Source organism: Centropristis striata, chromosome 10, assembly GCF_030273125.1.
Source record: "Centropristis striata isolate RG_2023a ecotype Rhode Island chromosome 10, C.striata_1.0, whole genome shotgun sequence".
Lineage (NCBI taxonomy): Eukaryota > Metazoa > Chordata > Actinopteri > Perciformes > Serranidae > Centropristis > Centropristis striata.
This window is the reverse complement of record NC_081526.1, coordinates 30,108,792-30,121,904: the sequence shown is the minus strand read 5'-3', so window position 1 is coordinate 30,121,904 and position 13,113 is coordinate 30,108,792. Positions and strand designations below refer to the sequence as shown.

The following is a 13,113-nucleotide window of genomic DNA, read 5'->3' as shown; positions in this document are numbered from 1 at the left end:
TGATACAAGTATGAAAGATGATGTGCTCATTCCCCTTCCTGACTCTTTATGCTCTTTCCACTTCAGTCCCATGGGACTGGTTCATCTCAGGAGGAGAGGAAATGTTTTGAGTTTGTTTATTAAATGGTATAAAGAGACACACGTGTGCTCAGGCTTTTTTTTTTAATTAGCTTTCTGAATGCGGTGTAATTAGGACTGCAATATGACAAATATTCATGCACATATGTTCAGATGACGTCCTGTTTAGGGCTTCAGTTTGCAACACTATCAACTACATAATTACATTCTTGTTAGTCTAATGCAGTCCAATTAGCAGCTATGTCCTCATACGTACAAAACCTCCCAACCTTTGGAAATACAAAGTCAGTAATTATTTTGCCCGAGGATGTACGGTTATATGCGATACTTTCACTTCTTCAAGTGTGTCTCTTGGTGGGAATTTGAAGGGGGAAAAATGATTAAAATTATATTAGCGCTTTCAGATAGCTATATTTGGTAGACTGCTAATTGTCGAACTGTTGTTAGCTCATCACACGCAGCAGTGGTGTTAATGCCATCTATTAAGACTTGCTGTCTTTAGTTTTTTTATGAACCCTGTGACTATAAAGCACAACCCAGGTGTCAAATTATTCCTTCAGAAATGTAACATTATATACAAATATTCATAATTGGATTGTCAGGGCTGTAGATTATACTTTACTGTCTGTGACCTTGTGATCCTTCTAAATCTGATGTATTAAAAAAACAAAAGTATATATCAGCATCATTATAGCAACAAGTTCAGGTTACGTTAATGGCTGGTTAGTGACAATTAAAATACATTTTTAGCCAAAAAAAAGACATGACAGAAATGTTACATTACTTGCAAACACACAATATACATTCATGGAAAAAAATATTAGCCTTTTTCTTCAATTTCTTGTTCATTTCAATGCCCAGTACAACTAAAGGTACATTTAATTAGACAAATATAATGATAACAACAAAAATAGCTAATAAGTGTTTGATTTAAGAGCTGATATCTAGACATTTTCCATGGTTTTCTTTATAATAACCAAAATCATTATCAAGAAAACCATAGAAAATAGCTAGATATCAGCTCTTAAATTAAACTCTTGTAAGCTATTTTTTTGTTGTTATCATTATATTTGTCCAAATAAATGTACCTTTAGTTGTACCAGGCATTTAAATGAACAATAAATTTAAGAAAACAATGCTCTACTGTTTTTTCCATGACTGTATGTACCCTCTGCTTAGAGTGCATGGAGAAATTAATCAATTCAGCCTCTTGAGGCCAAAATTAGTACACTTTTTTCCAAAACATGTTTTCACAAATAAAATTAAAAAGTAGAAAGACAATCTTGGTAAAACATTTTTTTCTCCTAGCAAAGTAACACAGGAGATAAAACTATTTAGATAAGACTTAGAAAATGGCCAACCAGTTGTTTTTTTCTCACTTGCCTCTGAGGGCTTCTGCACCTCAGCAAAGGGAAGTGGTATGAATCCATAATGACACTGCAGGAATGGAATACTGTATTTATAAGGATGGGCACTGTTCTACAGAGGATACGAGTGCTTTCTGAGAGAAGGTCAAGAGCACTAGGTTATGATTTAGAGATTTAGGTGGCTACTTCATACCTTTCATTCTCACAGGGTCAACAATATTTCTATGTATGCCTTTCATTTTTTCTACAGTTTATTGCTTTATACCTTTACCTAGTGCGTTTCAGACACCAGTGCTTGTAAGATAGGAAATAGAGTAAGATACCATACACAGTTTTTTAGGAGGAAGCAGTTCTGTATGATGGTTAATTTCCACAAATTGCCCTAAACTTTCAACAATTACTGTCTGAGTGTTTTCTTGTAATAGAAAATGATGATGATTAGATTAGTGCATTTGCAGGGTTGTGCTGACTGCCTGCAGTATCTGTTTTCTGAGGATCTATTACCAGAGTTTCCCCTGTAATCATTCAGCAGAGGTGTGCTTCCTCTGATGAAATATTGCTTTCACTGCACAGAAATGTGAAATCAATGATGATTCATCATTTGGCCTTACTGTTGATCTAAAACAAACACATTTAGTGTAATTACAGTGCATTTGGCCATGCATCATGCTCTAAGTATTCAAAAAATAAGGATCCCTTGGACTGAGATCAAAACTAAACAACTCCTCATCTTTAATGTGAACATGAATTTGAGGAGATTCTGACTACACATCTCACATGTGGACAATAACATGACAATCCAGTCAAGTCAATTTAATTAATGTAACACATTTAAAAACAACAGGCACTGACCCAAAGTGCTTACTGCTTGAAGAAGATGGGTAAGAATCTGCCTTAATGCAGGTATATATGATAAAAGAGGTGCATAAAATAAAATAATGCATAATGTAATACGACCGGCTCCAGCCCCCGCGACCCGATTGCGGATAAGAGGTTAATGCTAATGAATGAATGAATAATGTAATACAATACAATAATCATAGAAAGACGGCAGAATTGTGCATCATTCTGTCAAAGAGGAGCAAAGGATAAGATAAATGTATAATGAAAATAAAAGTGTACCTAAAATTGAACCTTGGGGGATGCCACATTTAATGGGAGCAGGAGATGAAGACCAAAAGAGTTCTGACTTTCAGATAGGAGGACTGTTTTAACTAGACACCAACTGCGTTATCGGGTTTGGTTGTAAACCAAAGTGTCGGGGCTACATGGTGGTGTAGTGGTCACAGCAAGAGGGTTGCCAGTTCCTCTCCCGCCTGCGGTTCTTCTGTGTGGAGTTTGCATGTTCTCCCTGTCTCAGCGTGGGTTCTCTCCGGGTACTCCGGCTTCCTCCCACAGTCCAAAAACATGCACTTAGGTTTAATTGGTGACTCTAAATTGCCCATAGGTGTGAATGAGAGTGTGATTGTCTGTCTCTATATATCAGGATGGACGGTATGGTTGTATGAATGGTGGTAAGTGGTACGTTGTAGCCTCTGCCACCAGTGTACAAATGTGTGTGAATATAACTATGTCTATAAAGGTGCTAGTTGAGTCCATTTACTGAAATATTTATTTTATTTTCACAGTTGTTATTTCCAGAATAGGTTAACAATGTAATACACTGTATATATAACATATATTAATAATGTTAAATATTCTCTCTAAAATTGGTATCGTTCTCAATAATCCCACAGTCCTTCCTCTTATTTTAAAATAGATCCTGCAGAATAATGTGGCCCTTCAGGCGTTTGAAGGAATGTAATGGTTGATTGTGTCATTGTGTAATAGTAGTAATTTTACATCCAAACCCGTTCTCTACTGCCCCACATACCTTTATGGCCTTCTGAATGTTGACACAGGAGGCTCGGATGGTGCAGAGCAGGTTGTTGAAGCGGCCCATCTCCTGCGCCAGCACTGTGTTCATGCTCTGATTGTAGCTGGTGGGAAAGCGCCTCATCACTGCCTCCAAGTCAAAGTCTGCAGGCAGCTTGCTCAGGATGTCAGCTGCCACATCAAAGACCATGTCATCTGAGGATTTGGCGTCTCCGCCTGAAGAGCGGGACTGATCAGAGACACAGAGTGACAGAGGACGGATGAGAAGGGGAGGCAGGACTTGTGGCTCGGATTGGTTTGACAGTTCATCATTTTTGGAGGAAATTATCTTTTGCTGTCTTTGACTTGTCAAATTATGTATTCTCTTTCAAGGGCTCGTTTGCATTGGTGCTATTTTGATCCTGAAAAGACCCTGATGTTAAGAGGTTCTGACTTAACTTTACTTTTTCATCATCTCTGTGCCACATTGATTGAGATTTATGCTCTTAAAAGGACACAAACTGACAGAGAATATCATAGTCATATGATTTACCTCTTAATTTAACCTTCCCTTCCTTCATTTGCAGACTTTTCTCGGGCTAGCCTACAGCTACATCTGCAACACCACTGAAGATGAGATCCTAAGCATATACTTACTGAAATCCCTCTGTGAACGAACACACGGCTCCACCCACCCACCCACACACACACACACACACACACACACACACACACACACACACTGCCTGAGAAGATGGAAGGCTTCACAACATTTCCAGCGATTTCTCCCACACAGTCATTTGACACAATCTTATCAACAATTCTAATAATCATTCATGCTGATAATTATTCACTCTAATCTGTGATTCTTCCGCTTTCCTCTCAGTCCAACTTGCACCATTTACCTATTTGATGCTCAGTCACTAGCCAGCGGTAATGGATAATCATTGGCTAATGGCATTGAGGTTACAGTAGGGGAATGACAAATAGCTGTTTCATTCCATTTGAAGCGTCTCCCTGTTTATCGGTCATTGAGACTGATGGGACCGTATTAGATGCTAATAAAGTCCACACATGACTGAAGCCATTATTAATCTTGTTGAAAGGAGTTTATATGAATAAATGCCAGACTCCATTGAGCTCTAATTTTAACTTGAAGTGGCAATGCCTGTGGAAACATTTTTCTATTTGTTCATAGCAAGCCATGTCTGTAATATACTTTTTGTGTTTGTGTCAGTATATGCACACTGTTTATTAGTATCCAAAAGAGATTAAATCTGATGTTTTATTAATGTATAGGATGCATATAGAGACACTCTGATTGTGTGCTCCATATGTGGATCACTTGTGCTTATTTAATATCAAGTTTAACTCCCAAAGGAGTTTAAACAAGTTTTGACATAATGAGAAATCTTCGCTAAGTGAGAGGCACAGCTCTGTATCTCACAATAAATAAGTGGATACACGGCTAAATAAATATCCCTTCCCACTTTGCAGGAGAAGCCGCACTTCTCTCGTCTTCAAGTAGGTCTTGATGCGATTTGATTTGCAGCAAACATTGACTGGAGCGGCAAAGTGGTAAGATATAATCCTCAACAAGCGAACATAACTCTACAGAGCTGAGATATAATGATGTGGGATCACATAGCTCCACCAAAGCCACTGCGAGTCATAGAGTGTCAAAGGAAGACAACCTAAAAAGAGGAATTTTTTTTGTTCTCTCTAGAAGTCTCTCTACAAACAACTGAAATATTTTATTTATATTTTTCTCTTTAATTAAGGTTGCATAGTACATTTTAATGTAGGGCAATGAAATATTTAATGCTGGCAGGGACACTTAAAGAAGACGCTGGAAACTCAAGGGAAGCATATTGATGCTGCGCGCGTTTACTTTAAACAGAATTCCAGTGTTGAGGTACATGCTTTTTAAAGCGTGTACGCCACTTGATTTGTTTTGTGTGTATGTACGTGTCATGAGTTAGAGTGTTTGCATATTATCTACAAATTGAAAATCTACTGGCTGACTAGTGATATTCCGACTGAGCATCTGGGATGTTGGCCAAGAGGGGGCGCATTGGTTTCCGAAGCGACCCAGGGCTGCTGGCACTGAAGATCAGTCAGCTTTTTTTCCCCCACCTGCATCCATGCCAGGTCACAGTGCGGCCTCATATCTGTTATTTGTTGCCCAGTTTTATAATCCTCCAGGTCGTTCAATGGCATAATAATGAATTCAGGATCACATTGCTTGATCACATGCATACTTACCCTCTGTCATCATGATCATAATGAACAGTGTTATATATTAATTTCAGCTGGAAACTTAACAGCTGCAATGGGTCAGATGGATAGAAAATCTCAAAGCATGTGTGTTAAAAGACTTAGTGAAAAGCAGCTCATCACTATGACCCCTGGTGGATTTACCTGTGTAAGCAAGATGCTGTTAAACAGTAGCTGTGTCTCAGACTGATCCTTGGTGATGTCTGCATTGGCGTTCATGCCAAAAATCTCCGGCGACGGGTTGAGTGGCAGAGACTTGGTGTATTCTATGTAGCTGTTGTACTGGAACCGACATGCAAAAAAACAGAGGGCAAGAAGTGAGAGTGAAGTAAGAGGACAATTTTTAACGCAACATCAGGAAACATCTCGAGTAATAACACTCATTGAAAAACAAGTCGGCTCCTTAGATTGCTGACATTTATTATAATGACTATGTAAATGTGACTTCATGAATAAAACATGTGGTTGGAGGGGGGTGCAGCACTGGAGAACAAAATGCCAAATAAAATGGAGCGCGCCATAGATTGCACTTGTGTTAACAAATATATCAACCCTCGCTGATGGTGGCTGCCTGCTGTGCCTTGTTACACACATTTTATCTCCTAATGACTTTTTAAAGGTAGCTTAACAAAAGTGCTAAGTAACTGAGTCCTATAATATGTTTAGTTTTAAAACAAACACATTAAAGTGAGTTTAACTTTGCTGGAGTTTTTAAGGCAATGATACTCCTGCACTTTCAGGTCACTGGTGGTTAAGTAGCTGTTTTAGCTGCGCTATTCTAACTGAAGTAAAGCCTTAAAATTCAAACCTTTCCTATTTATATTTATATAACATGCTGTGTACCATTTCTATGCTGCAGTGTACCATATCTAAAAAGGTCAAACACTGATGCAAAGCACATATTTTACATAACAGCTCCTAGTGTTGTGCAACCTAGCAAGAATATGTAGTTTTTTGTAGAATAAATACTTGATATGAATAATAAGTGGAGAGCCCCTGGTGTAAGTAAAGGAAGGGATTTTCTGCCCTGGCAGCAAATCACATACAGTAGTGTTCAATATAATAGCAGTCCAATGTGACTAACCAGATTAATCCAGGTTTTTAGTATATTTTACTATACTATTAGTATAAGAAAATGCAATTCATAATTGCAGATAAAAAGGCCTATAAATTGCCTAGGCATCTAGCAGTGAAAGCATTTGTATCTTTGTTGGCGAGACATTTAATTCTACTGAAATGGAAAACACCATCACCACCATCTCACACCCTGTGGATTAAAGAAATTTTCAGTAATTTACATCTTGAAAAAATACATCACACATTCAAAGGCTCTTCCAAGAAGTTTAAAAAAAATGTGGGGACCTTTCTTGCAGAGAGACTTTCCTTCCCAGTAATCCCTAAATGATTACAGATACATTTTATTTCAGTCATTTATTATTATTATTATTGGTAGTAGTATTATCATCATTATTATAATTTATTTATTGATTTATTGATTTCTCTTCTGTCCTGAAGAGTGTTAATATTTCTGCTGGAATATGTGAGATGTGACCTAGCCGACTATTTGTGTTGTGTTTTCCTTGTAGTGGTTCTGTATGTTGTTTCTTTTGTAGCACTACTATAACACTGTCACGCACAAGTGCATTGATATTGTTTTCAACTTGTGCATGAAAAAACAATGAATAAAGTTAATAAAGAATATATAATAATGATTGCCAATAAATATCTTCTTGCTAATGGTTTTGTTTGCTTATCAAGGCCAGAGAGGCATCAGCATACAATTTAAACGGTTTCATTACCAGTTACTGTATAGTTGCTTTAAAAAGAGCAGTTAGCAATAAGCACCTTCCCCTTTGTGGTGAATCTGCAGCCTGCTGAATGTGTGAGTGTGTGAGTTACAAGTCAGTACAGTGTGGTGCTTTGCATCTAAAAACAGATTTTGCCTGAAACTGTAAGAAACTGTACGCATTTGTATGGTAATAGCATAGGGCATTTCTTAACCTCTGTAAATCTTAGCCACATCTAAGCTAGGTTGTGATTTACAAAATAGCACCCTATTGCTGACTGAAGACCGCTATTTGGAACAATTTAAAGCAATTGTGTGATTTCCTGTTTCTTACATCTTCCTCATCTGGTGCATAGTAGAGCCCGCTGGGATCAAACTTGTAGTCGGGGTCATCTATCACTTTGCACGTGTAGAAGATAGAGAGGATCGTGCGCAAGGTCCGTCTGTCCCAGTCATCTGTCACACGGCCTCCGTAGTTACACTCACCAGTCATGTAGCGGATGGCATCAAACGGCACTTCCTGCAGCCAAAAGAAAAATCATGCATTTTAAACTAAGAATAACCATGGATCAGTACTGCATGTTTTAAAGGGGGTTGAGCATGAAAAAAGCATGATTTCAACGTGGGTGTTCATTCTTTGTTGTGTGCACTTTCTTCTTCGAAACAGGAACCCTTCAAAATTCACTTCACAACCGAGACTTATAAAGGATACTGGCTTAATAGGAGGTGAAAGGGTGGGGGTTGTGGCCATTGTGGCATTCTCTGGAGGAGGATTTCACTTACAAATTCATCGAATGACACTTGGTTACAAGATGAAAATGTCACACTGTACAAAAAAAGATACCCTCAGAAGTCCCTCTTTCTCTGCTACTTCGGAGGATCTGGGAATGGTGGAGGATAGGAGCGCTATCTGTTTGTGGAAAAATGTCAAGAGGGTTTTTGAATATGGCTGATGAAAGTGGATACTTGAGTGAAGAGGATCCCACTTGTTCAAGTCGGAATTTCTATTATAGGCTTTGATGTTGAATGTATACGTAGGAGTGGGTTATGGATGTACATCTGCATATGAGAGTTAGCGTTCCAGACAGTCAGTTCATGGGAGTGTATGTGAAGTATGGATGACAGATCAATGCGGTATTATAATGCACAAGCCCACTGTGTATATCTGTAGACTGTATAAAAGACCATAGCCACAGTGACGTCACCGATTTGACATTTTGGCTGTCATCACCTTGTTTTTTTGGTGCCAGAAGTGACCATATTTGGACCAGAGGGTAGAGCTGGTCAAGGTTATACAGGTTACAAGCCCAGCAGGGCAAGATACCATTAGCATAACAACAGTAACAGTAGCTTGGTTAGCAAGGATCATTAGTATTTCATGTTAACTGGGATATTAAATGGGATGCAAATTTCTGCTGGCAAGAAATTGGCTTAAAACTAAATGTACTTACTGGAAGAAAATGAATAGCTGAGTCTTTACTACTTTACTTTGCAGGCCTGAAGGCTGCCACTGACAGTGTTACTTAAGCTGAGTTACAGGAAAAACAGTACTATGATTCATCTATGAAATATAAAAATAATTCAGAAAAGGAGAGGCATTTCACAAATAACTACCTGGTACTGTTCAAGGAACATGTGAAGTTGCTGTACAGAGATCCGGAGGTCAGTCTCATTGAACTCATATGGAATGTTCCAACCTAAAGGTCCAAACTTCCTCCTCTCCTGGGTCAGGGCGTGGAAGAAACACAAGCCGTACAGCAGTTTCTTGAACACAGCCTGAGAGGTGGATAAGCATAAATGGAATGCACGATCTTAGATCAATGACTTGATAAACAATGGTGGTTGTAGTTAAAACAAACACAGTCTGAAATGCACAGTAGGGTGATATCAGTCACAAAGGAGCTTAGGACCCCCACTGATGGAGGCGTGATAGATATGCACAGCAAGCTGCCGAGACATGCACAGAGGCATGCACGCACACACTGACCGGCTTGCTGCTGCTGCCAAAAAACTCTGGGTCAGAGATGGGGTCCATTAGGAAGGAGCGGGCAATGTTGGCGCGGAGGCCCTTTGGAGCCTCATTGGTCATCTTCACCCCATTCTGAAGCACTGCCACAGGGAATGTGGGAGCCGGGTAGCTAGTCAGCCAGAGCCTGAAGTCTGGGTGGGTAGTGTCTGGGTTCAGCTCCTGCTCACAGCCACAAAGACCAAATTTAAAAAATAATTTATTAGAAGACATGTATTTGCACTGTGCTCATCTGGTGTATCGATGGGAGGTGTGTGTTCTGACCTCACAGACTCTCTCAAGTGTTGACATCCACGATGTGGCCAAGTGGCAGTTTTGAAGAACCACCCAGGTGCCCTCTTTAATGGCTGTCTCAATCATACGCATTGCAATAGGACCCTGGCCTTGGCCCAGAGAGAGGGAAGTCAGCTTGTTTCCCGTAAAGCCCTGAGGGATAAAAACAGCCGTGCTCACACACACACACTCACTTATGTTGCTGCTTTCTGACCAGGAATGAGCCAAAATAATTTTCAGTGCTTTTAAGACCTGTGTGGGAGCCTGGGAAACCTAGAGGATTCCAATTTCCTCTTTCATTTTGAGTTTGTACACACAGCAGGCATCAAAGCTGCTGAATTTCCCAGGTGTCTCCGTACCTTTTCATCTCCGAACTTCAGCAATGCAGCCATGGGGTCTGAGCCAGGGGAGAGGATAAAGATGAGGGGGGCACAGCAGTGGCTATCAACGAAGGCTTTACTCAGGTTAAAGGGTGGCGCTTCGATGAAGGGACGACCCAAACTGTCGGAAACAAATTCCTGAACCATGGGAATAACCTGCGGGAAACATAAATGGAATGACTTTATTGTTACTGTTTCTGTTTACTGATAGATTTCTGGAAAAAATGATTTTCAGAAATTGATTTACAACTCAGTAAATACTAATAAAACACCATATAATTGAAGTCTATTTCTTCCAATGTGATAAAAAACAAAAAGCTAGAAACTGTAAATCACTATAATGAAAAACTTTTGAAGTCATTATTTTGAGATACTAACTCATTATTTTAAAAAAACAAAGTCATTATTTTGAGAGTTTCCCATTATTTTGAGATACTTATTCATTATTTTCAGATACTGAGTCATTATTTTAAAAAAACAAAGTCATTATTTTGAGAGTTTCTCATTATTTTGGGATACTAATTCGTTATTTTCAGATACTGACTCATTATTTTGGGAGTTTTTCTCATTATTCTGAGATACCAAATCATTATTTTTTAAGAACTCAGTCACTATATGATGTAAGTTTCTCATTATAATATCTTACAGGACATGAAATGGGCTTTCTTGGCATATGAACTGACCTTGTCTGGTCTAAGACAACGGATCACCAGCATCCTCTGGAACTGGCTCAGCTTCTCCTGCCACTCATCAGGGAAGGGAGTCTGATGGGGGCTCTGCAGAGATGCACAACAACCCAAACTGCATTCAGAAAGTGCACAAGGGCTTACTTCAAATTCCACACAGGAGAGATGATCGTGTAGTAATTCTTTCCTAAACCTAAATTCCAATGCCAACACTGCCAACACACAGAGGACTAATAGACATATTTCCATGCTATGTAGAATGAGGAAACAGCCATTTTTATTCATCAGGAAAGGGGGCATGCCCCTTATCAGGTTACCTTCAAAAAGCATGCAGCCTAATGACTTTTTGTCAACTTTTCTTGGAGAAGACAAGGGAAGTTCTGGGGTGGGGTTGTATTGTATCGAGCTGTTGCAAGATTAAGCAAAGTAATTAAGCAAAAAGAAGGGTAATCTGTAATGTGAACAGGGAGGAGAGAAACGCAGGGAGATGAATACATATGTATGAAAAAGCAAAGACTGTGGAAGGAGAAAGAGGTGGGGAAACAGAGCCACTGGGTACTGGGTCAGAGCAATATGTTTGATTAATTTGTGGAACAAGTGTACCAGAGGAAGTGAGCAATGGTAGCGGGAACTTTTGGAATTATTTTCCCCAGGCTGTTTGTCGAGAGACTTCTGGCTATGTGTGTTGGCAGGTGTTTTGAGACGGATACACCTATTTAGAATCTCGTGGGGATTCTCTGCGTGTGCAGGGGTGTGTGAGTGTGTGTGAGTGCCTGTGTGCTTGATTGAACAGCTGTTCTTGCATCAAGATTGAATAAATGTGAATTCTACAACTGGAACAAACTAGATTTAATTGGATAGAAGTGTTGTGGCTGATTCTGTTGATTATAAATCAAAGATGCTGTTTGTGTGTGTGTGTGCGTGTGTGTGTGTGTGTGTGTGTGTGTGTGTGACAGCAAAGAGACAAGCATGTGTGCCGCACACATGTTTGTGTGCACCACACGTTGATTAAACAGCTGTTGCGTCTCTAGATTGCATAGATGTGACTGGCACAACAGGAACAGAAAAGATTTAATTAGATAAAGCTTCAAATTTAGATTCTTTATATTCAAAGATGGAGAGGGTGCGTGTGTGCATCATCCACACCTGACAGACAAATTACTTTACTCCCACTTTCTTTCAACCCTGTCCCCTCTGTCTATAATAGATTTTAATTTGTAAACCTCAGATATTGGACGTGAAATGATGAAAGACGTTGAAACTTAAACATTTGGATCAACAAATTAGCAAAAAGTTAGAGTAATGACTAATATAATGTCAATTTAAAAAGGACAAAAAAAGCTATTACAATGACACAGAAAGTTCTGATTGTACTATAGTGAACATACAAATATAAGACCTATTTGGCAGCCCCAAAAAACAAAAAAGTGTATAATTTCATATTTGTAGAGGTGCAAAATGGAGGCAGTACTGGAAGCAGGACTACTTGGTCAAGCTAAAATGCAGAAAATAAAAAGATATACAGTATCAATTGGGCAATGTGAGTCATCAACATTATTTATGCTTTGAGGCAAATTTGTGTATTGTGATTTTCAGGCTGTATAAATAAAATCGAATTTAATTTAATCTAACATAAAAGTGTGAATATGAAATTAAAGCTGATATAGTGTATAGAATATGCCTGTTTTATGGGCAAGAGAAGGCGCTGCAGTGTTATCAGGCACAATGCTGTGACTTGAGGAGAGTGGGATGGTGCTGTGAGCTACTCTGCTGCGTATGTGCTTGTGGTTCATGTGTCAAACCCACTGGAAAATAACCTTTCCACTCTGCCCTTGTTCCCTTTCCCACCCCATACCTTACTAGCACTGTTGGCTGTGTTCCAGTCAAATGACTTATTTGCCTCTGTCTACTTTCTTCTTTAATCCATACTACATCAATGCTCCTTCTATTTAATATTGATTAGAAATTTGATTTAGTTTGTTGTCCTGGTTTTATCAGTAAAGCAACGACTTTCATGAGAATCTTAGTCTGGGCTACTGTCAACACAAAGTTAGATGCAGTGTTAGTGCAAATAGCCCAATACTTCATCATATGATCTATTTGAAAGAACATTTAAAGCCTTGCTGAAGAACCAAAATGGTTGGCCGTAATCTGACTGGGCACATAATTTCAACTTTTAGCCCAGTAAATCAAAGCAGTACACAACTCCCAATGTGGCACTGATGCAGGGTTTGCTATCTAGAAAGGAAAAACACAAGCTCAAGCTGGTGCCAAATACTTTAGCCTAGGATAGTGTGTATTAGGCCTTAGTGTCCACATATACTGTATGCTGACAAAATCTCCAGTTGAAACCCCAGCTATATTTAATGTTTCTCTAAAAACTAGG

The 13,113-nt window shown here is 39.1% G+C and overlaps 1 protein-coding gene across 3 annotated transcripts in view; it reads right to left on the bottom strand.

The window, feature by feature from the left end:
* The window catches only part of dnah7 (dynein, axonemal, heavy chain 7), a 94,709-nt gene that overhangs the window by 9,618 nt on the left and 71,978 nt on the right, over window positions 1-13,113 (bottom strand). For all 3 annotated transcript variants that reach the window (XM_059343646.1, XM_059343647.1, XM_059343648.1), the window contains exons 55-62: window positions 10,725-10,817; window positions 10,021-10,197; window positions 9,653-9,814; window positions 9,350-9,550; window positions 8,977-9,138; window positions 7,697-7,882; window positions 5,721-5,858; window positions 3,319-3,549 (exon numbers count right to left, since the gene is read on the bottom strand). In XM_059343646.1, coding sequence (XP_059199629.1) covers window positions 3,319-3,549; window positions 5,721-5,858; window positions 7,697-7,882; window positions 8,977-9,138; window positions 9,350-9,550; window positions 9,653-9,814; window positions 10,021-10,197; window positions 10,725-10,817 — 1,350 coding nt within the window. The remainder of the gene's footprint in view (window positions 1-3,318; window positions 3,550-5,720; window positions 5,859-7,696; window positions 7,883-8,976; window positions 9,139-9,349; window positions 9,551-9,652; window positions 9,815-10,020; window positions 10,198-10,724; window positions 10,818-13,113) is intronic.